At 40.9% G+C, this 25695-nt stretch overlaps 1 protein-coding gene across 1 annotated transcript in view; it reads left to right on the top strand.

The window, feature by feature from the left end:
• The first annotated feature begins 337 nt into the window (after positions 1-337).
• MAP7 (microtubule associated protein 7) overlaps positions 338-25695 on the top strand; it is a 110349-nt gene continuing 84991 nt past the window's right edge. Inside the window, exon 1 of the mRNA XM_063124624.1 lies at positions 338-1377. Coding sequence (XP_062980694.1) covers positions 1245-1377 — 133 coding nt within the window. The 5' untranslated portion in view covers positions 338-1244. The remainder of the gene's footprint in view (positions 1378-25695) is intronic.

Consider the following 25695-nt stretch of genomic DNA (forward strand, 5'->3'; position numbering starts at 1 on the left):
CTTTTTTATTGGATCATTATGATTTTAGTGCAGTTCTTTGCATATTGTATTTAAAAACACACACCTTGTAAGCTGCCTTGAGCATTCCTTATTGGAATGGAAAGGCAGAGTAAAAATCTTCCAAATAACAAACAAGCAAACAAACAGGCAAAGTTCTGTACTTAAAGTGGTAACTACGGATAGGCTATCTACTATAATCAGGAAAGGGCACTGTCATGTTACATCTTGATTGCCAGAAACTTCGATAGTACTTTGTCCCATCCACATCAACTACTCCTGTTCCTAATAACCTTTGTGCTGCATTAGTTAACATTTGCCAAAGGAGATATTGGTTGGTTCATATAAGATGTGAATCCTGTTTTCTAGCCCTCTGCTTTTTACATTTAACAAGGAAACACCCACACACCACCTTGAGATTTTTGCCCTTTACAGGACGTATCTTCCCTTCTACAGCGAGTCTATGTTTCAGTGGCAAAAGGTGAGCCGTGCTGAGAAATTAAAAGAGAGAGACTTGGGCTCTTTGCTTTGGTAATGCATCTTGGGGACAGCGAGTGAATGGAGGAGCTGGCAAAATTCACGTACCTGCCTGGAGGTTGGTTGGCTTCCCTCCCTCAGAACTTCTCTGCTTGTGCAAGCAAGAGCTCCATCCATCCTCCACCCGCCTCTGAGGGAAGAAGGAACAGCCCAGCCTGCTAGGTGGTTTCAGCGGTTGCGTGTGTGTTTTTTTTTTAAATGCTGGCTTGCCCTGCCTCAGCAGCAAGCACACCCAGGGAACATTCCGGCCGACTGCTTTTCTGCCGCTGAGGAGACGACATTCATGGACCTCCGTTTGATTCGGATATGTCACTGTTGTCAGGGCAACTGTTAACGGTGGCGTATCATATTTTCTCCTCTTGGGCTGCGTGCTGAATATTTCAGTATGCAGTAGCTGGGAAGAAGATACCGGGAGGAAAAAGGTAGCTGCATCAGGAAGGAAAAAAGTCGTGGGATCTGACTGAACAGGTTAAGGTGGCAAGAGGAGGAAGCCTTCAAACGGATGGGGCTTTAATTAAGGCCTCTTCTTTTGTGTGCCCGTCAAGGTGGAGGAAACTGCAGGCCCTCATCTGCCAAGTCAGTGTTGGTATCTGTCAGCTGTTTGCAGACTGCTTAGCCAAACAGGATCTTACAAATGAACAAGCTGCTTTGCAGCTAGCTAGCTGCTAAGTGGAACCTGGGATTTCTATTTTGTAGTAAATAAAAGCAATATGCCTGGTTCTGCAACTGCTATCCGACAAGAGAGACTCAAGAAGGCAGGTGTGAGGCCAAATACACCTGTTCTGTTTACCATTAATGAGGAGGATGAGCAGCAAAAGAACTGCAATTCCAAGAGACTGAAAGGTATGCATCACTTCTGCTGGCAGCTAGTGCTGTCTGTAGGCAATGCAGCCTAGCAAATTGTGTATTTTGCTAGTTGCATTGCTTATCGTTATATTCTGTATCTCAGTGGATCTTTAATTGTGTACAGGAAAATTTTAATGGTAGACTTCTGGTTTTAAGCTGGTTCTTGTGGTTAACCATTGGGAGCTGCTTTCTCTCTCTCTCTCTCTCTCTCTCTCTCATCTATCTATCTATATGTTTATCACATTTTAAAAGCAACTGTTTAGTCACACAGTCTGTTAAAGGTGACACTTTGGTAACAAAAAGATGCATATGTTTCTTTCTAAGAAATAAGTGCTTGTTTTATTCCTTTGGCATATGCTAATAAAATGAAAGCATTTAAATGGTGAAACTTGGAGTTTCCCAAGTTACTGAGGAAGCTAAAACAATGTGAAATTTGCTGCTATTGGTTATGCAGATGGTATTATTATAGTGTCTTGAAGAAACATATACACTCAAATATTTTAAACATCTGTCCCCAAAGACCACTACCTTCCAGCTGGGCTTTAGAAGAACCCTATCCTTTGGTATTATGTTTTGCAGAGAATTGCTTGGGTGGGGGGAAAGCTTGTTTTAATATGTGTGGCCATCATATTCTCACTTCATCCAGTTTTTAAAAAAAGTTTAGATGGCCTATACTTTAATTCTTCACCTTTGTCCTGTGACCTGAACCATGACTGTGCTGTCATAATTCTCTTTTCTCCTTATCACATCTGAGGTTGCAAAGTGAGAATGCCAAGGTAAAATTCCGTCTTAATAATATTCTGGAATCATGCATAACAGCTGTCGAGTTTGGGGTAATATTTATCAAGGAGGTAGGACTTCAAATATTTGTGTTGTTGACTTAGTGATCACTTATTGTTCCCTTTCATTCAGCCAGACAACGAATAGGAGAGTTTGACTGGCAAATATTTACGGATTTAAATAGTGTTCTTGTTTACCTTGGGCTAGTATTTTTTTGAAAGTGACAGTTACTTTCATGTCCTGCACTGAATAGTTAACTTCCAGGAATATGGAGTTTTGAAAATGTGTACTTCAATGTTTTTAACCATTTGCTTGGAAGTGGTCAATAATTATTCCAGTTACTTGTGCATTCTAGAGTAATGCCTTTACTAGTCTTTCTCCTTCTTCTCCAAGTCCAAAACAGTGTCTCTGGGAACAGCCACTGCTACTTGAGTTTTTATTTATATATTTTACTGTGTTTCATAACCATAGTAGAAATCTAAGAAGTAGTAAGCGCTATTCTGTGTAATTACTGTGGGAAGTAACCGAGGAGCCAATGGGCTTGTTAGCAATAGGATCTTTAGGATCTTGTTTGGATTAACACTTTCCAGTATTCAGGACACAGATTCTTGTCTTCACTTTGCTTCCATATTGGAGTGCCCATAAGAGTGTTCCCTTCCAAATGAATTTTGCATGGTGCTCTAAAAGTGGGTTGACCTGGTGCCCTTATGCTGCTGCTGCTTATACTTGCCAGCAGATGGGGGAACAAGAATATTGAAAGGTGCAAAATACTATTCCTGTGCCTTGCTGGAGGAAAATATCCCAGGCTTCATTTTAAAGTACAGTGTGCCTTCTTTATATTTTCACTCTAAGTGTGTCATAAGGACTGAGCTCCATAAACTGGTAACGAACAAATTCCATTGAGATCAGTGGTAGTTGCTTCCAAGTAAATCTGACATTCAGAATAAAATTAATTTATTAATTTAAGACACTGGTATACTGCTCTTCAATCAGATTCTCAGGGTGGCTTATGTATAAAAGAAATAAGTACATTTTTGTGAAGACAACTATAAATCGATGCATTCAAATAGCTTAAGATCAATAGTACCTATTGATTGCACTCAAATTCAGGTTGCGCTCAAATTCCTAGCGATGTATGTGATATTGCTGTTGTAAAGAGAGTCAAAGATTTGTTGACATTCTATCATTCTTTATGCATACTTTGCCCCCTTGGTTTATTGATCACTTTTGTATTCTAGTATAGCTTTATGAATGTATCCTTCCAATCCCAGTGTTTCCATTCTTGTTCATTTACCTAACATAAAGGCACTATGTTGACAACTTTATGTTGCTATTTGTTCTGAATAAAAAACCTAGAGATGCTTGCTCAGTTCCTTCAGAGTCCAGTGAGCCTTTTATTCTGTTCTATTTGCAATCTATTTAATATCAGTTCAGTAACTTTCTGCATTCAACCTATTTCTGTAGCTGCTGCAATAACATTTTGTTTTGTGTATTTATGATTGTTACTACCTACATCCATGGTGGGGAAATTGATTTTTTTAAATTGGTCAGTCATTTATTGCTTGTTTGTTACATTTATATCTCATCTATTCTTCCAAGGAGCCCAAGGTGGCATATTTCCTTCTCCTCCTCCTCCTCTCCATTTTATCCTCACAAGAACCCTGTGAGGTAGGTTAGGCTGAGAGCCAGAGACTGGCCCAAAGTCACCCAGTCAGCTTCATATGCTGAATGGGGATCCATGTCTCCCTAGTTGCAGTTCAACACTGCACCACACTGGCTGGGGCCTCATCTACACCAAGCAGGATATTGCACTATAAAAGCAGTATATAAAAGGCAGGAACCACACTACTGCTTTATAGCAGTATTGAAGTTCACTGACAACTGTTGGGGCCCATTGACACATACCATATACTGCTTTCATGCTGCTTTCATAGCGCTATATCCTGCTTGGTGTGGCTCCTGCCTTTTATTTACTGTTTTCATACCGCTTTCATAGTGAAATATCCTGCTTGGTGTAGATTAGGCCTATGTCTCTTGTCTCTTCTACTTTGCTTGTGGTCAAAGATGTCCTTCGAACTCTCTGTTCCCCCAAAGTTTCAAGCCACTGGTCTGTGTTTCTTTGGTAAGTAACTGCTGATACCTGCATTTAGTGCACACTGATCCAAATAGAGTTGTCACAGGAGGAAAGTCAACCTGGTTTGAAAGAAAGCCCCTCCCCAGTCATGCAAATCAGCCCTAGGATTGATTGGTGGTGTTTATTCCCTGGGCTCCTTGTATTAATGCTAAAACCAATGGCAGTTTATCTGGTCTCCACAGTAGCATACATGCGGAGTATCCCTGGTAACCAATGTGAATAAGCTAGTAAACAAGTTTGTTTTAGCTGGGAGACTTCCAATAGCATTACATACTACTGAAGTATGACTTGGAGCTAGTTTCCTTGTCTAGGTAGATCTTAGAAGTGTGCTACTTATTTTAGGGCACCACAGCTCAACAGAATATAAAGGATGGCCATTAGTTTAGACAGAATTGCCCATGGCTTGTTGTTTTATTGTTGACGTTTTTGATCTGCCAGCCTGACAGATCACTAAGCAGTAGGAAAAATATCTGCCTTTTGATTTTGAAAGCAATGAATGTTGAGCAATGTGATTCACTCACCCTTGTGGATATCATTTGAATAAATTGCCGAATTCTGTTAAGGGCATAGTCCCTTCATTTCTCTATTACTACCTGCCCATCAAGATGCAATGTTAATACTGAAATGTTTAATGTGAAGCAGCCTAACAAATTATCAGAAAAATATTGTAATATGTTAAGCCTTCTGACAAGCCACTGACAGACATTGGTATCATTGTTCCATGTGCGCATATGTCTTAATATCACAGCATCTCAAAGATACATCACAAAAGCCAGTACCCAAGCTGAGCATCAGCCAGCTTGTGCTTGGCATCTGTATTTCAACATCTAGGTTCCTTGTATGGAACACTTTGGTTTTGTGAAATATTTAGTAAACAAAGAAATTGAAATATAAATCCCTTAAGAGTAAATGAGGCAGAAAATCTTTAGTCAGCTGAGAATGAGGTCAGTCAAGTGTGTGCTGGATCTGTGAATAATAACAATATTGATTTACACACACACACACACCCAACACTTGGCAAACAAACACCCTTTTTCCTTCCTTTGGTGCATGGTGGGGATGTCTGTGCTGATCACAGAAGTTTAGCATCTGATGTTTACATGGTGTGACTGTGTTTCCAGCCACAAGTTTTATTGTTCCTCCAGAAAGATGAGAGAGATTTCCTTTGATAACAGCTGAGTACTTTTGAGTCTTCATTGTTGGGAAAATGTAAAGGAAAGGAAGGAGAGGATCATGTACATGCAAAAAGGATTCTAATTTTGTTTTTATTGTATTGCTCTTCAGGTTTGTTTGTTTATTCATTTATTTATTTACAAAATTTATAGACCCTTCTATATCTAACAAGAATCCTATGCAGTAGTCAATACAAGAAATAAAAAAGAACCACAATACAGTGTTTAAATATCTAAAATCCAATTATATTAATAAAACTGTGGCTGGTCAAGCAGAGAAGGCTTGTGTAAATAAAAATGTTTTCAACAGTCACTGAAAACAAAACAATGTTGGTTGATGTCCATAAAGAGAGAGCCCTTATACTGAAGGCTCTATTCTGAGTGGACTCCAAACAGACTGCAGGTCTATGCAGAATCACAAGGAGCGCTTGCTTCATCGGATGATCTCAGTGACTGGGCAGGCTGTTAAGAGAAGACATTCCCTCAAACATTGTAGTTTTGTACTACCAATGTAGAAAATTCAGGACAAATACTATGAATTTTACTCAAATATCCATGCTTACAAAATAACAAGAATTCATAATCACCATAATAAAATGGAACTTATACAAATTCACAACAAATCATCTCTGATTTGACACGGGACACTCAAATCAGTGAGGCTTCTTTATTGCAGGAAATCTCATGGCTAAAAATATAACCGTTACACACTTCAAAAAGCATGTAGCTGATGGTCAGTAGCTATAGTCTTCAAGAAATTCCAGAAATCAAAAGTTAAACTCTCCTGACGTGACTGAGATTGCCATTAATGTGGTTTTCCCATTGCCATCTTCATGGTTCTGAACCCAAGGGAAGGATCAATCTATATACTGCTTCCAAACCCGAGCAAGGAATGGGGATGTTTTCTGACATGATCCTTCAGACAATCAAAGAGGCACATTCCTGAAAGGCCTAATAAACCACCCAAAGATTGCTAGACCAACTTTGGATCATTCATTGGTAACTCCAGGCTACATGGTCAAGGCCTGAACAAGATCAAAGGAAGGGTAAATCACCAGATGCAAGGAATTTCTGTGCCACTGCTTTCACACTGACAGCTCCACGCTGCATGAATTCAGGCAGAGGAAAGTCCAAAAGTCAAAGATCAAACCCAGTTTTCTGGTACACTGAGCTGACGACAAACAAAGACACACAATCCACAGCAAAAAAGAGTTCATAAGAACATAACATGAGCCAGACTGGATCAGACCATGGGTCCATCTAGTTCAGCACTCTGTTCACACGGTGGCCAACCAGCTGTCGAACAGAGAACCACCAACAGTACATGGTGTAACAGCACCCTCCCACCCATGTTCCCCAGCAACTAGTGTATACAGGCTTACTGCCTGTGATACTGGAGGTTGCAATTAGCCATCAGGACTAGTAGCCATTGATAACCTTCTTCTCAAGGAATTTATCCAACCCTCTTTTAAAACCATCCAAATTGGTGGCCATCTTGTAGTGATGGCCACCAATGCATTGTGTGAAGAAGTACTTCCTTTTATATGTCCTGAATCTCCCACCAATCAGCTTCATGGGATGACTCTGGGATCTAGTATTTTGAGAGAGGGAGAAAAATCTCTCCCTATCCACATTCTCCGCACCATGAATAATTTTGTATACCTCTATCATATCTCCTCTTAGCTTCATTTTTTTCCAAGCTGAACAATCCCAGCTGTTGTAGCTTTCCCCCATAGGGGAGATGCTTCAGTGCCTTTCACCTTAAAGGACCTTACCATTCATGAAAAGTGACTAGCGATGCACAAGCAGTGGAAAAATAATGGTTTTTTTGTTCATAGCTGAGTGTGTGTGTGTCTGAAACTTGGTCGACAGCCCTTTAAAGTTGAAAAGACAGGCTGATTTCCATGCTGGCTCCTTCTCTTTACATCAAATGCATTTTCACCTGGCCAGTACTTATATTAATTCAAATATGGGTGATTGTCCTCACCACAGTGGAGTGCAGGAGTGGAAGTCATCTAGATCAGGAGTAGAGAGAAAGCAGATTTCCAGATGTTTTGGACTTCAACTCCCAGAAGCCTCTGCCAACATGACCAGTGGTCAGGAGTGCTGGAGCTGAAGTTGAAAACATCTGGAGAGCTACTTGGTCTATAATTCGATAAAATCATCTGAGCAGTGCCCATCTACTCTGTCTTTTCTTCACATTTGAAGGGAAAGAGAGGCCTCATTCTTTACACAAACAACTCTTCTTCCTGCCGCAACACACCCCCATGAACAGCATTAACTCAATTACTCATAAAGCCCTTATTGTACCTTTCTGTTCTTCAAAAACTCTCCCTCCCTTCAGAAGACGGAAAAACCTGTCCTTCCAGTGCTGTGTTAGTGAGCTGAAAGCTGCTGCCAAATCTTACCTTACCAGGAAGAGGGAGGCCACTCCCAATAGCCGCTCCATGACACAGTTGTCATCCATGCCACAGCCTACTAAAGCAGGCAACAAGCAGCACTTGATCTTTACATCTTTCCCCCGTGGTCTCTGTAGCGTTTGTGAGACTGGACTTTTTGGGTGCCCATTGATGTCATGGCTGTCCTTTATGTAACCCTCCTTATCCTTGCAAAATCTCTGATTATCAAAGTATGTTCATCCTTATTCAGAATTAGCCTGCAGCTGTGCCTTATGGCAGCTGGAAGCCAATGTGATGCCTGTACATCTTCTGTCCTCAGTAGCTTCCTCAAAGGAGTAGTCTAGGGTCAGTCAGGTTTTTAAAACCGAAAGCCAATAGCATTGCATCTTAAACAAAAACAACACCAGACAAAAGGCACGTATGATGTAAATGCATATTATAGAAAACACCATAAAATAACTCCTAAAAACACAACAGGCAGTATCCAATACTGCAAATTATATTGTGCCAGCGTAAGGTATCTTTAGCACAACACCAACAGAGTTAGCTTACATGATTGGATTCCCTGAAATGTTATTGAGTTCAAACTCTGGGTTGTTTTTCTCTCAACAACCCAGAGTGCCAGTTTTTGAATCGGAAGCCATGAATACTGAACTGTATTCATGGCTCGCTCCCATTATTTAAACAACCCACTATTGTTGTAATGTGTGAATCAGGTCAGCGTATGCTGTTCATCTCCCTTGGTTTGAAATGTAGCAATAGAATGAATAGATCCTCTTATTCCTTCAAGTCCCATAGTGACTTTTAGCATTAGAGAAGTGTACAAATTAAACCTGCAATCCTAAACACAGTAGTATTTGCTTCTAATCAGACATGCATATGATTGCGCTGCAAGAAAAGGCCAATTGTGTGTGCTATCCTGACTAAGCAGGGGAGGCAGACGGAAAAAGCACAATATTTAGATGGGCAGATGTACTTCATCATTGGATTATGCTTAAATGAGGCTACAAGAGGAGTGCAAAACAAATTTGGATAATTGGGAAATGGGGATTCTACTTTATGTGCAGATGGAAGCTCTTAGACAATAAGGATAACTGTAAGGGTTGATTTAATGTTCAAGTCCCTGATGTTGTACAGTTTTGAGATGTCATGTAGTACCGGTTCATGAAAGAATTGACACTTCAGATCATCTTTCATTCTTGCATTTTATTTTTCAACAAAAAACTATGTCTCTTTCATTCAGTGTCTTTTTTCTTTTGTTTGGAGGTTAAAAGTTTGCAAGAAAGCCAGCAATGTTATCCCTGTCTACCTGTCTAGCTGCAGGCATATCTGTGGAGCAAACACACACACACACACACACACACACACACACACACACCCCAGATGGCAGAAGCCATCTGTAAGTCAAATAGTGCAACAGCAGCCAGATGCAGAATGATGATGTTTTGGCCACTTTGATTGTGTTCCACACTCTGTAGGGTAGAAATGTTTCTTGGGAACTATTCTGTGTCTTGGGAACTATTAGCAAACCCCTGAATTTCCGTCTACAGCTTCCCCTCCACAACCCTTTCTTTCCAAAACCACATTGTTGCTTTTTGAAGCAGGTCTCCTCATCTGTAGTTGAAACACAAAATGAAATAGATAGCCAGTAAGTACTCCCAAGGTGTCCAGGTGACCATTTCCTTAAGATGTTAGGTAAACCTGAATCAGAAGTAGCTGGAGAGTTCAAATCGCTTAAGTTTTCTTGGGGATTAAACACAAGTTGCTCAGATATATGCAATATCCATCTGGTTTGTGCGTCCTCTCGTCACTCTATGCTCTGTGCAAAGGCCCTGGTTCACATTAAAATCACCTGCTTGAAATGGCTTTTTTGTAAGGGAGAGAATTTTATTGTTGGGACCATGGCTGGGGGGAATGGGGGAGATATTTGATTCTGCTTCTCTGTCCCATTGCTGCTCAGCATCCCTGTCCACAGCTGGTGTGTGTGTGTGTGTGTGTGTGTTAATGTGTACTTTAATTGCATGCATGCAACTAATGTCACAACTGATTTTGGACCTTACAAACTTTTACTGAAAGATACTTTGGGCAGTTATTTTTCCTTTTTCCTTGGTTTACGAAGCACTTTTGTGATGTATGTTTTTTGCCCTGAAGTTTCTAGCTTTATTGTACAACAGCCTTTCCCAACCTGGTACCTTCCAGATGTTGGACTACAATTCCCATTGGCCATGCTGGTTGGGAATCGTGGGAATTGGAGCCCAATGCATCTGGTTGGGGAAGGCTGTTGTATAGTGATGGTCCTTTGGGCTGGCCCTACATTGGAGTAAAGATGCCTGCCTCAAGCAGCAGATGCTGCGGGCACAGAGAGTGTCATTGTTGTGTGTCTGGCCAGAATGTGCATGGCCTGCTATGAACGCTTCAAGCTAGCCTGCTGCTCTCAGGTGCGGTGGAGAACACTGTCCTATTGCCAGTGCTGAAATGGGAGTCAATAGCCAGACCAATTGGCTTCTGTATATGGAATTGCAGAGGACTCCATCTTGTCCTTTGCCGCGGGCAGCAAAATGTCTTTGGCCAGCCCTGATAGTCCTAATGAGATTTCCCAGCCATCTTCATCCATCCACCTTTATAGGCAACTTTTTGTGCTGCTTCTCATTGCAGAAGGCAGTAGATGTGGGGGGGGGGGGTTTCCAGAGCTGGTCTTGCAAGAGTGGAGGAAGAGAGGAGGTGGAAAGTAGGCATCTGATTTTATTACCAATCTAATTGTGATCACTTTGCTGCAGTACTAAATGATGGCTTCTGACGGATCTTGAATTTAGCTTTTTGTTTCCAGCCTTTCTCTTCTGATTTACGGCATCTTAAGAATAAGGCAACTATGTTTAAAGTTTGTGCTGACCTTGCAGTTTCATTCAAAGCTTTTATCACAACGACAGTTCCAGTGACTTGAGGCAAAAACTGACTGAGAACATTATTCTATCAAGTAGCTACACTGCATAAAGAAAAAGAAAAAAGTGCAAATTAGTGGGCTGGATCAAACGTAAAAAGTAAAAATAAAATATAGAAGCCTACAATGATGCTAACAGAGTATACCTAGTTCACAGTCTGATGCTATCCACATTTACTCAGGATTCTGTCTCATTGAGTCCTAGTAAGTGTGTCCTGAATCACAGCCTTGGGCTGCAACCTGTTATACTTTTACCTTTGACGAAGTTCCATTGAACACAGGGGGATGTTCTTCTGAGTTATAATGCACAGAGCTGTGGCTCAATGGTAGAGCACATGCTTTGTATGCAGGAGGTCCCAGGTTCGATTCCTGATATTTTCAGGTAGGCTTTGAAAAACTCCTTTCTGAAACTCTGGAGAGCTGCTACCAGTCAGTGTTGGCAATACTGGGTTAGAAATGTAACATTTCTGGAGCCATGAAAAAAAACTAGGGTTTTTCTGGTTTTTTCTGGGGGGAAATGGAAATTTGGGGAAAAATTAAAAATGTATATAAGTACTCCTTACAGATGTAACGTCCTCTTGTTGCTTTAGGACAGCCTTTCTCAACTAGATGTCCTCCAGATATTTTGTATTTCAGCTCTCATCAGCCTCAGGCGACATGGTCAATGGTCAAGAAAGTTGAGCATAGTAGTCTAAAAATACAATGTAGTCCTCCTACAATGTAGTCCATTGTAGAAGGTTACCAAGTTGGAGAAGGCTGCTTGAAGAACATAAAACAGCCTTTTTCTTCCTACAGTTACATTATGTATAATTTTGTTTTCTCATGAAATTATTATCATATTTAAAAAGTATTATTATCATATTTAAAAAGTATTATCATATTTTAAAAGTTAAAAAGTAGTATATTTATTTATTTATTTATTACATTTTTATACTGCCCAATAGCCAAAGCTCTCTTGGCGGTTCACAAAAAACTTTGCAATTATTTTCTGAATAAACCTTTAAGCAATCTCAACCTATTTTTTCACGAGTAACATTTTATTCACTTTTATTTATAATTTCCATCAATGAACTTTTTTTTCCCAGTCATTTTGAAAGTTGTCTCTAGTGGTGTTTTCAATTCCATGTTTATGCCACAGGCTATTGAGTTTCTTCAAAATAGAGAGTTTTATTCTAGTGGCAGCAGTTTAAAGATGTTATAGTTGAGGCAGCATTTCCTAGGGATGAGGTCTACAAGAACTTTATTAAAACTGTGGCAGCGAGTTCTATAGACCCAACCCTCAAAGTTAACTTTTAAAAAAAGAAACAGGTGGGATAACCCCCATGCTGTTCCATCACATCTGGTGACAGTAGAGGAATAACCTACTGTTTTGTTTTGTTTTAATATATGGGTTTTAGGTTAGAACTACATTAACTGACTGCTACAGCATCTAACCAGAATGAGCCCAGAAATACAGGACTCCTGTAGAAAAATCCCAGACTGTCAAGAATGCACATTTTCTTCCATATCATGGTATAGTGACTCTACTCACACCTGGAAAACTGAGCATGACTTGGTGCATCCCTTAATATCTATCAGTAAAAGATACATTAGATCAATAATGTTAATAAGCAATGGAAGAAATAAGTGTGCTGGGTATCTTACAGAGAGGATTAAAAAAAATATTCCACCCATGGTTCATCATTTCCAGACATTTTACATCTCTAAACTTTCTATAAAAGTCTTATTACATAGTTTTTTAGAAATCATTTTGGGTAACAATATATAAAGACCTTGTCTTAAATTCTAAGAGAAAATATTTCATAATCCAAAGCTGTTCAATTTTTTGGAAAAGTAAAACCCCAAAACAGTCCCTGGGAGGGGAAAATGGGGGGGACGGACACTTATTTTTCTGGTTTTTCTCCATCTCTGTACTGGGCTTGATGGACCAAGGATCTGACTGAGTATAAAGCAGCTTCCTGTGTTTCTAATGCAAACAGCTACACGTACTTATTGTTTGTTTATTACATTTATATCCCACCTTTTTTCCTTGAAGCAATGCAAGGCAGCATACATAATCCTCTTCCTCTCCATTTTATCCTCAGAACAACAATGCTGTTAGGTAGGCTGGGTTGAGAGTGACTGGCCCTAAGTCACCCAGTGAGCTTTCATGGCCGGGAAGGAACTAGAACCCAGATATCCTGACTCCCAGTCCAACACTCTAGACACGACACCATACTGGCTGTCTAATAAACAATATTTATTGTTTCTCTTTCTTTCTCTCAAAGGCTGTTTAAATTTTTGACATTGTGGATGAAGAAATGAAAAAGTTACAAGTCACAAAAGGAACACGTTAAGGAATATCTACTGGTATGGGCAATGGGCTTACTGGCTGGGATGCTGGGAAATGTAGTCTGACACATCTGGAGGCCATCAGGTTATAGAGCATACTGTTATACCAGAGCCGTTGAACTAAAATCTTTTGCTAATTTTAAGAGGTGAACAAAATAAGATGTTGTTTTAGCCATTGTTTCTCCACTATTGGAGCATGCATAGTGCTTTCGGGTAGATGCATCTTATGTCATCAACTTGATTTTGCCCTGGTTCACTCTGCTGGATTATTGTAGCTATGGACAAGAAACAAACTGAATACTCCCTTTCTTGGCAGATGTTCATATATGTGACCTAATATGGCATCTCGAGCCAGACAGATATTTATTTATGATGCAAAATAAATTACTTTTTGTGAAACAAATTGCAAAAGTTTGTATCACTGATCTTTTTTTCTCCTGTAGAGTTCAAAGCTAATGTTCAAGCTAAACTTGCTTGTTTTAAAATTAATGCTGCCATTTTCATGACTCATCCTATGTTATAATTCCTGAAGCTTTCTCGGTTTTGAAGATTCCTTACCACACAGTGCCTTTTCTATTTAATAACTACAGCACTTCACTTGGGTAGGGGGGATTGGGTCAAAATGTTGCTTTACTTTTGGTTTGATGCTTTAAGTTGTTTTGCAAAGTTTGTCATTCAAACAGAATAGTACTGATATAGAAATTATTTATTTATTTATTGCATTTATATACCACCCCATAGCTGAAGCTCCCTGAGCGGTTCACATAAGATAAAAATGGAGATGGTTGATACCAAAGACACTGATTTTGGGAGATCCGTTTCTGTGGGTTGTTGCTTAGATGAAAGTGGATGGATGCAGTCTGGGCAGTCAGGAAACCTTTGGCTTTGCATTATATTGTGAGTTTATTCAAGGTATCGCACTTACGCTTGCCATGCTGACTGCATGAGATACAGTGGCAAAAACTGCTGAAAGAAGGCCCTGATTTGCACATGGCTCTTCTTATGGTCATGTGGTTGGTTGCAGCCTACGTCTGATGGCCAGTGTAAGGTTACAATAAACAAATTACCTAAGGGTGTATCCAGCATCTACACCTGAAAATCAAACTGATTCAACTCCCTTTCCCCAGGGAACCCTGGGAACGGTAGTTCTGTGACCAGTGCTAAGGATCTCTGAGCTCCATCTTCTAACTGCAGTTCCTAGACTTCCTTGGGGAAACCATGATATTTAACTGCACAATATTGTGGTAGTGTAGATATAGTATCCTGGACTGAGAGCCAAAGCAGAGAAGTGTGTTAAAGAAATAATAAACAGCTATTACTTTCAATTTTTACCATAACGTATGCACAGCAGATCCGATCCAAATTTGGGCCCTAGCAAGTTGGGGGCTTTAACCCTTCCTGCTGCTGTGGTCCCAATTTGGATCTCCCCCTTCCTCCAGTGCGCCTGCAATTTATAGTTTCAAATACTTATTCATATGCTTTAATGGATCACAGTTTGGCATTATGGATTGCAGACATGGGGGCACTGCAATCTGGATTGGGACCACAACAGAGGGGAGAAGGTAAAATCCCACTACCTCCACATTGAGGTCCAAATCCAGATTGGGCCTGTAGCACTTGCAATAGAACAATAATTTTAAAAGAACAAAAGATGTAGCTGCTTGTCACGTCTTTAATTAAATGACCTGGTTCACATGATCACCGTGGCTTAAAGAAACCACAATATTTTGTTTTTGTGAACCGCCCAGAGAGCTTCGACTATTGGGCGGTATAAAAATGTAATAAATAAATAAATATGGTGAATCCAGCGCATGCCAGGCACTACTTGCCTAATTATCTACCCAGGCACAGCTTGTCTTGTCCTCCAAATCCAGGAGGCATGTCTAGTGGAGAGGGAAGCAACCCTCAAATAACCCAACAATAGTCCATGGGTTATTTGAGGGTTGTTCCCCCCTCCAATAAGCCATGTCCCCCAGGTTCAGACAAGACAACAAGCTGCATCCAAGAAGGTAATTAGGTGAATGGTGCCTGGCACATGCTGCTGTTTAAACACAACACCATGGCTTGTAAAAGCCATGGTGATCGTACGAAATGAGCCAATGTCTTTGGTCCTCAGTGGCTTAAGAAATGGAGCCATTTATGAGCAGGTCAACTTGAAGTGAGGTTAGAAACGGGACGTGGCTTTCCCAATAACACTCAATGTTGTACTTAGGGTACAACAATAAGTACTTATTTTTAAATAAGTACTTATTTTGGGGGGCTTGCACTATAGGGAAAAAAAGGAAAGGAACCTCTCGTGCAAGCACTTGAGTCATTGCTGACTCCTAGAGGGATGCCTGCTTTCGCTGACATTTTCTTGGCAGACTTTGTAGCGGGGTGGTTTGTCATTGCCTTCCCCAGTCACAGTTACCTTTCCCCCAGCTAGCTGGGTACTCATTTTACTGACCTCGGGAGGATGGAAGGCTGAGTCGACCTGAGCCGGCTGCCTGAGAACCAGCTTCCGCTGGGATCGAACTCAGGCCGCGAGGAGAGTTTCGGCTGCAGTAACTGCCGCTTACCATTCTGCGCCACATGAGACTCTGAACCCAACACATTATTATTATTATTATAACATTATTATTATTATTATTGTTGTTGTTGTTGTTGTTATTTGCACCATAACAAAACTAAAATATCAATACAAAATCAAATCAAATGATCAAAATATGACTTAAGTATCAAAATAGTATTGTTTGGTATTTTGGGTTGTTTAAAGAGATGAAAGGCCTACCATTCTCTTATTACCAGTGAGATTTCCTGCCTCCACCTTGGTTATACCTTACCTCTCTGTGCTGTAGTATAAAGTCCCTGGCATTGCCCTCCCTTTGGGAATTCATTATTTTCTCTCACTGTTGTGCCTGCAGGTTTCCCTCTGGTGCACCCTTCATGTTCGTTAGGCATCCTTTACACCTCTGCAAATTATTTGAAGGTTGCAGTAGGATTCACTTCCTACAGCATTTTGTCTGAGCACTGACAGCCCTGTTCAGTTCAAGATGGATGCTGTGGCTGACTGTAATGCTTTGTCTGCCCCCAAAGAGAACAATGACATTTGAGCAGAAATATAAGTATGATTTTTGGAGTGTCAAACCCTATAATGGTAGTAGAATTAATAAAGGAAGCAGAATGCAATCCAGGCCATTTGTTCAGCCTGAGATGAAGGAGTAGATAACTGGAGCTTAAGTTAAGTGCAGAATTCTTTTTCATAGTTCAGGAAGACTATTATAAATTACACAGTGCTTGAGCCATTACTAAGAACAGGGCTAGGCAGACTCAGGCTTGAGTCATCTACTTTGTTTTTTATGAGAACCCTGAGATCCACCATCCAGAGCCTGGTGCAAAAGATGTACATTCAGAATTCTGAGCACAGAATTCTGAGTCCTGCACTGTGGTTTAACTATGGGTTGTTAACCATGAAAAACCCAGGAAGAGAACCCATGGTTTGTTGTTGGATTGTGAACTTTGAGTTGTTTGTGACTAACTGCTCATAGACCTGGTTGTTGTTGAATTGTGGGTTCTTGTGTTGTGTGAACCCAGCTGTGCTAACAAACTATTGTTTGTTATCCATGAACTACCCATAGTTAACAACCCAGAATTTAACAACAATCCATGGTTCAACAACAACCCACTCTCAACACACAAAGGCTGTTAACACAACACACTAACCCACTCAGTATTGAGTGTGGGTTGTTTGTTGAACTTTGGGTTGTTTGTTGAACTTTGGGTTAGTGTGTTGTGTGAACAAGACATTTTCTGTAGGGTCACTTGAACAACCAAACAACAAACCATGGGTTCTCTTGGTGGCTTGTTCAAGAAAAATAAGCTATACTGCATGGTTAACAAGCCACCCTGCAGAAAATGTGTTGAGTTCAGATAACACACTAACCCAGAGTTCAACAATGGTTCAACAACAAGCCACACTCAACTACTGAGTGTGTCTTATTTATTTATTTATTTGTTACATTTATATACCATCCCATAGCCGAAGCTCTCTGGGCGGTTTACAAAAGTTAAAAACAGTAAACATTTTTAAAAATACAAAATTTAAAAACATAAAAACAACAGTATAAAAACAACAGTATCCATTTAAAAACAACAGTTCTGGGGTCTGTTAAAAAACAAACTTAGCATTGTTAAATGGTTAAATGCCTGGGAGAAGAGAAAAGTCTTGTCCTGGCTCCAGGCGAGCCTCATCAGGGAGATCATTCCACAGTCGCGGGGCCACCACCGAAAAGGCCCTCTCCCTTGTTGCCATCCTCCGAGCTTCCCTAGTAGTAGGCACTCGGAGGAGAACCTTAGATGTTGAGCGCAGTGCATGGGTAGGTTCATGTCGGGAGAGGCGTTTCATCAGGTATTGTGGTCCCAAGCCATTTATAGGTTAAAACCAGCACCTTGAATTTGGCTTGGAAACGTATAGGCAGCCAATGCAAGCAGGCCAGAATTGGTGTTATATGGACCCAGTCATATTCAGTCCATATTCTGGATTTCATGTTGTGTGAACCCAAGCTGTAGTTAAACTTTAGTACAGTGTTCACAAGTAAAAACAACCCACAATTCAACTACAATGCATACTCAATCCATACTCACCCAGTACTCTGGGTTGTCCTTATGTCATTGTCAACAATATTGCAGATGAACTCATAGTCTGACTCATGCACCTTCCTTTGTTTCCTTCCACACAAAAATCCACTCCTGCTTATCCCAAGCTTTCTTCATTTCAGCAATAGAATTGTGAAGTGGTGGTGGTGTCATTTTGTTACAACCATCATTAAATCAGTGGGAGTTAGAAACCCTTGCCAATCTACTTTGGAATCTACTTTGGATCATCTAGAGATCTACTACTAGATCCTCACCTACATTCTACCCACCCCTGACCAAGAAGATCCTTCTTTGGACCTTGATAGTAATTTGAGCATGATCTTCCTGAAAGATCTGAAAGGGTGGTAGAAGCAAACTACCATTGCAACCTGGGTTTTAAGTAAAATAAAAAGTTTTATTCATCTACAGAATTTGATGTTAAATCACCAATATTCATCCTATACTTTAATAGAGTGATCTTGCATTTCCTGTTGGATAATGACCAATTATGTTTAGTTGAGACCTCAAATTCTCTAAGCAGTTCATTTGAATTCTTAATTTTTGGTCTTTTATGGCATTCTTGCTGTCAATTGCACCTAAGAATGCCATTTTAAGGCACTTACCATCTGATAATGTGTATGTGAGAGACAAGTCACAGGGAGTTGGCAGAGAATGCAGGTTTTCTGCTTTAGATGTTGGTAGTGAGCAAGCGTTTCAGTGAGGTGGTTTCATGACTAAAATTCAAGTAACTGTAGAGTTCTGAAGTCATTATATATGTGGTTAAAACCCAAAGGGATATTATGAAATTGTAGGAAGTGGAAAGAGTGTGCATAGTGGAAAGTTATGAACTTCATGCAGGCTGTGAAAGCCAGTGTGATCCACTGTCCCTAGGTACACTTTCTTTCTCAGCCTTGGATTCACTGGTTGGCCTTTAATAACTCATTATCTCTCAGCCTCAATACTCCCACCTGTAAAATGGAAATATAAAGAATAGTCCTTGTTAAAAGGATGAAGTAGATGAGGATTTTACCAACTTAAGAGTAAGGGCCATTAAACATAGTGGAATTTATTTTTGACTAGACATGTATAGGGTTGCACTCCATAGGACCTACAGTTCCTTATTTCTAATAGCTTTCTTTGGGTGACTGTCTCGAATTGTGACATACTCTGCAGAAAAAAACTTGGTGATACTTCCTTACAACAGATTGTATCTGATCTTGGGTGTGAAATAGCTTCACAGCAAAGACAATGAAAGCAAGTACTTTAGTTTCCTAAACTGTGAAGGATGGTAGAACTATATTTTTGAGAAATCCAGTCCTTGTTATCATTCTCTTTGATGTGAAGCTGCCTGTATTTTACACCCAAGATCAGATCCGGGTTTTTATGCACCCTGCTTTACAAGAGCGTAGTGCTTGCTGACTTCCATGATACTTCATTCCACATTCTTTACTAGGCTGTCTTCCAAGAGTCAGGAGAGTGGTATGGGAGTTGAATTAGAGCATCTTCCAAACTAGCACCCTCCATATCTGTTGGACTATAACTCCCATCATCCAAACCTGCACAGCCAGTTGTCTGCTGGCTGTGGTGATGGGAGTTGTACTCCAACACATCTGAAGGGTGCCAGGTTGGGGAAGACTGAGCTAGACATAAGGTAAGAATAAAAGTGAAGCAAATGTCAGCTTTCACTTTGGAAGGGAGAGCCGCTTGAACACAAGCGAATGTTGCTTTCCTGAAGTAGGGTTATTTCCTGAAAGAATACTGTTGCAGAACTTTCACAGTCCATCATCCCCCTTCCTGCAGAACTCCTGAGCACCATAGAGGGCTGATTGACACTGATCGGTTCATACATCACAATATGCCATTGTGGGCTGATTCACCCACAGGGCCAGCTGCCACTTTGAATATGCAAACTGTGGTGAGTTATTCTAATATTATCTGAGGGTAGTTTACCCTCAAATAACCCATGATGTGCAGGTTCACACAGCAAGCCATGGCATATCCTCACCATGGCTTACTAATTCAAAATGGCGGCCAGTACGCATCTCAGAGCCCTAAAGGTAAACTAATCCATGGTAGCTCATACCAACCTGCAAACCAGGCCAGTGTCTCAATTCTATGGACCTTTCAAGTATCCATGGCCCCAGGCGGTTGCATCACCTTTTTGGGTGCTGGCACCAGCAATTTTGCATGCTTTCTAATTGTCATGTTTGCAAATTAAAATAAAATAAAATACCAATAAAAATAAAATGCCAGAGGCTTCTTAATCGGGGATTTGCTGCTGAAAAGAGTCCCCAAAGATATGGAAGTGTCAGTAAGGTGAAGAAGAAAGCTTGACCATTCTCTCACAATTGATTTATGTTGCCACTTTCAGTAAGGCCCATCCGAAGAGCAAAACTGAAGTCTGTCCTTCGTGCTCCTGAGTATAAGTGAGGACACCCCTGACAATACAGGCCAATTTCAGGGAATACTCCTTGCGTCAACCAAATTGTCGTGGACTGTGATCCCCAGGCTGGCCCAATTTCTACTGTTGCCCAGCAATAGTCTGGAAGATAATATCCATGGTAATTAATCCCTGGTAATAAAGTACAACTTTTACAGACTAGACTTGCGGCTTGATTTTTCTGTATAGGAAAACAGAGTGTGCCATATGAAATTGTATTCTCTTCCAGCCTTTCCCAACCTGGGGCCCTGCAGAATGGTTGGACTACAACTCCAGCCAGCAATGGCCATGCTGGCTGGGGATGATGGAAGTTGTATTTCAAAACCTCTGGAGGGCACCAGATTGAATGAATCTGTTCTCTTGTTTAGTACTGGCAGAATGACGCTTTCACTAAATCAACTCGAGACATAAGCCCTGAACACGGAGGAGCTTAACGTGGGTAGAGGAATAGAACTGTGCATGCTGCATCTATGTCTCTAGATGCATTGACCCCACCCCCTTCAGTTAAGATCTTGTGTTGAACTGGCAAGGTCTGAAAGGGAGTTCTACTTGTGTTCACTTCAACATGAGTTGAATCTAATGCATTTTTAAATATTGCACAGGCCCAGTATCCAGTTTCTATGCGTACTGAGCAAGTGACTGGCTCACACTTGAACTAAAATGAATTACCTCTCAGTGTCTCAAGAGTGTCTGTCACTCTTTCTCTACCCCACCCTACCCCAAATAAAAGTTGTAGGATCTGCTCTTTTTTTGACACAGCTGTACATATGATGTCAGGCTGGGTGGAAAGCACGGCCAGACTTACCATTAGGCAAAATGACGTAGCCACCTCAAGCATTTGATTTTGCATGTCATGAAAGCAGAGCAACCTGGTAGTTAGTGAATGTATTGTTATATATTTTTTACTGCCAAGAAGCGTGAGAGGAGATTCTTGGATTTTCTGCCTCAGGTTCCAAAATAACTTGATGAGGGTGGTGGTGCCATTTGCTGCTCTTCCTTCAGAGCAAAATGTCATGTAACAGCCCTGGTGGAAAATCAGATATGGTTTTCCTGATGCCAGAGGAAAAATAATAATTTCACAGTTAGCTAACAAGTCTTCCAACTTAAGAAACCCTCATTTCTTTCTCAGCTCCCTTGAGCTAGCTAAGCAGGTGGCCTGGCCTGGAGCTGTTTGTCTGTGGACATTGTGAACTCGTCAGTGATGTAGCTGTAAATTTTGATGCATAGGTGCTTATCATGACAGTCCCCAAGGAGAGTCCAGAAAATGCAGGCCACTGTGTTGATCTATGAACAAAGCAGTTCTGGCAGCTTTATCTGCACCAGGAACACATCTTTTGTAAAGCTAATTGTCATTAATTGCCCATTCAAGGCCAAGCCATCTCAAAAGACTACACTGCAACAAGCATCAATATTTTGTTGGGAAAATTATTCCCCACACCCACACCCAGCTACGATGGGTGAGGATTGTGGCTATGTTCAGAGGGAACAGGGAAATCTGACGGGGTTGACAGATGATGTGACCATTCTTGCTAAATAAAAATGTGCTGGACACCACTGGAATGTGTCAAGGCTCAAGTACTCTGCATGCATCCAAAATGGGGTCAGCACAATGCTGTGCTTACCAAAGGTGGAGGAGGGGCAATTTGGGTTTATGACATGTCATCCAATTGTAGAATGTCCACCTTTCCCTTCTGCTAACATAATGCTTCATATCTCTCAGTTTATAATATTCTATGTACCTTTCAAAAACAACAACACTGAGGACATTCTTGGCACCCTTAAATAAATCTTACATGGAAAGAACAACCCGTTCTTCCCAACAGTGTCTAAGCCAACACCTTTGTTTTTTTAAATGGTAATTCTTGTCTAATACCAAGGCAAGCTCTCTCTCTCTCTCTTGCTCCTAGGCCTCCCCATGGCAGTGGCCTACATCTATCTATTCTAGGGCAATCTGGAGCTGCTCCTGCATGCTGAACAGCTATTCTTGGATAAAGACCTTCTGTCTTGTGGTATTGGATCAGTAGGAGACTCAGGGTGTTTACATACAGGTTGGATGCTCTGTGTGTGTGTGTTTCATGTTTGCAGATAATTTGGAAATAATTTGCTTAGTAAACAGATGCACACCTACTGAAACAACATTTACTCTTTTGCTTTAAGTAAGGCTGGTCTTCATCTTATTTTATCAATATCACATTCAGGGGTGGGGTAATGGCTTTATTAACAAATTTGCTTTCTTTCATTTGAGTATTATAGCTCAGACTATTAAAAAAGCACATAAAAATATAAAATTGCAACTTTCGTTTGTTTCTAATTGGAACATATTAACTTGACAGCTGTATCCTAAATAATTAGTTGTAAATAGTACTTCACAGTGAAATATGAGCAAAATAATGAACTGTGCTGACACATTGTCCTATTAAAATTTTGTGTATACTAATCTGGTACTGGGTTCAAATATACCCCAATTAAGGTTGCAATCCTGGCAGTAAGTCCCATTTAATTTAATAGGGATGCCAGAAATTGCACTGTAAGTTAGACTTTGAAAACAATGAGATGTTTTATGACTCTATTTCGATGTATTTCTTTAAAAATTATTTATATTACAAAATTGCAAGAATGCAACTGCCCAGATCTGTAATCTTGTGTTAATTCCTAGGATTGTGTTAATTCCTTTTTATTTTCCCAGTATTTTAACACTTAATTTTAACTTAAATTTAAATTTTACTGTTTTAACTCTGTATTTTAATTTTATATCAATTTTGCTGCGTGGTTTTTCTTCTGGTTGTGTTTTTTATATTGTATTGTGTATTTGTGCTTTTAACCTGTTGGTTGTCTTACTATGATTTTAATTTTTGTGAACCGCCCAGAGAGCTTCGGCTATTGGGCGGTATAGAAATGTAAATAAATAAATAAATGATGCCAGATCTTTAATATATCACTCATGAACTTTTTCTGAACCTAAAATCTGCCAAATAAAATAATGTCACTGAATGTCCATTTAGGCTGCAATCCTATACAGGCTCACCTCATAGTAAATTCCATTGAACTCAGTAGGTCTTACTTCTGAGTAGTCATGTATAGGATTGCAGTTAAGGTGCAATGCTAAGTACGTTTAGACAGAAAAAAGTTGTACAATGCTTAGCATACCCCAGCCAACACTTTTCTCTATCTAAACATTGCACCTTTAGTTATAATTGTGAGCAATATAAAGTCGATATTTGTCTTGCCAAATGTTAATTTTTACCATGGTTAATTTAAACTCCCTCATTCCTTCATTTCTTCATAATTTTTAAATGGTGTCTAAGCAACCCCAATACCCTTTTGGTGAAACTCTTAAAATATTTTCATATCACTTTGTGGTGAGTAATAATCCAAAATGCTTAAAATGTTAAGCGCTTACAAGGGCTGTTGTAAAGGACCTTTGCCTGCTTACACAGCATTAAAATTGTTAACACAATTTGTCCTGTAGAGTCTAAGGCCAGGTTCACACAGCATGCTAACTCATCATGGGTTATTATGTTCTCTGTAAGCAGTGTTTTCTGCAGCATGGGTTAATGTGTTGTCTCGAACATAGTGTGTTTTCTGCAGGGTGGCTTGTCAACCATGGCATGTTCTTGGTTTGTTCAGGGTGGTTAACAAGCCACACTGCATGGTTAATGATCAGAAAACACGCTGAATTCAGACAACACAATAACCCACCCTGCAGAAAAAGCGCTGTGCTCAGGCAACCTGCTAACCCACGATTCAACAACAACCCACACTGGGAGGGTTAACATGTTGTGTGAACCCAGCCTAAGTCACACTTGCAAGAGGTTTGCAGTCCAGCTGTATACTTGGAATGATCATGCAAGGCCTTCCGTTTCAGATCTGCAGTCTTGGGTCAAGAGGAATGACATTTTCTGCCTCCCCACCTTGGCAGCAGGTGGCATGGCTGTATTCCACCACATGGCCATATGTTCCTTGACTGGCAGCTGCTTTGGGTGTGGGGAATCCTCTGATGCAGATACTTGCACCCCCTTATATGGACAAAGCCAATTGTGACTATTGCGCCTAAGCTGGTGAATTATAGTGATGTGTGCTTAAGATCAATTATGTCTTAATACATACCATATTGCTCTTAGCTAAAGCATTCCCCTCTTTGATGGAACACTAGAAGACAAAGTTGTGCAGCTTTAAGAATGGCAAGTGTTCATGAGCAGAGTATTTCGTTGAGGATGCTGATGAGAACTCACTTAGGGCCAAAACAGGTATTACTTTAGCAGCTGTGTCTTTTTTTCATTTTTACACTAGAGTAGGTGCAGATCCAATCCAGATCTCCCTTAACCTCTCATGCTAAGGTTCCAAACCAGATAGTGCAATTTGCACCTACCCTAGTATAAAAATGAAAAAGTCACAGTTGCTAGACACACACATTTAATGTCTGTTTTTGTCCTTACAGATTAGCTTTAAAGAGTACAACTCAAATCAGGGCTCCTTTTGGAGACCTATCCTAAACAGCAGGGATGGGGAAACAGTGCCCTGTGGGCCAAAATACCTCCTTAAGGGGTGCTACAGTACTTTGGCTTGAAAAAACCCTCCTGTTGGAGCCAATGGGAAGCTTTCTCAAGTCTCATTGCTGTGTCTGGGGGTGGAGGGAGGGCAATTTCGGTAAAGAGGTTTGTTGGGAAGCAAAGGATTATACAGGGGCGGATCTGCACGTTGGCCCCAGAGCGCATTTATGCGACCCCAGGGCACCCCGAAAACGATAGTCTGTACTTGCCTGTAAAAAGAAACGAGGAAGAGACGCCGCCGATGACGCCGCCGACGCCACCCAGCTTCCTGCTCCCCGGCCAGCTCGGAGAGCTCTTTTTGAAGGAGGCGGGGTAGAGAGCTTTTTCTGCTCTCCACCCAGCTCTCCGTCCCGGCCGGGGAGCAGGAAGCTGGGTGGCGTCGGCATCGGCGGCGTCTCTTCCTCGTTTCTTTTTACAGGCAAGTACAGACTATCATTTTCAGGGTGCCCTGGGGCTGCATAAATGCGCTCTGGGGCCGACGTGCGGCCCCAGAGCGCATCCACCCCAGGATATAGTAACGTTGTTCAAGTGCTTTGGCTAGTTTCATACTCTGGCTTCTTCCGGTGTTTACTGGGTGTTTCTGGGCTTCACAGGGTAGAGGAATGGCAAAAGCTCCCCTGCGCAAGCTTCTAAAGTAGGCTATGGTGCCGGTGCTCCAGGTGGAGGCCCAAACACACGGATGCCCGTTCATGCAATCTTTCCCTCTCTTTACAAGGTAAACACTGTGCAAGTGATGGTGGTGGAACCAGGTAGACAGGCCTCTGCATGGAGGAAAGGAGGAACATCTGCAGCTCCTTTACCTTGTGCAGGTAAAGGAGCCGCACTGCAGCCTTTCACCTGGAAGAAAATCCACGTCCCAACATCTCCTGCTACTCTCAAAGTGGTCTTGTCCCCAAGATCCAATTTTAGCTGCACCACTGTTCCTAACATCTAGGTACAGTATATTGGGGCCCACAC

Source organism: Elgaria multicarinata, chromosome 4, assembly GCF_023053635.1.
Source record: "Elgaria multicarinata webbii isolate HBS135686 ecotype San Diego chromosome 4, rElgMul1.1.pri, whole genome shotgun sequence".
NCBI classification, from domain to species: domain Eukaryota; kingdom Metazoa; phylum Chordata; class Lepidosauria; order Squamata; family Anguidae; genus Elgaria; species Elgaria multicarinata.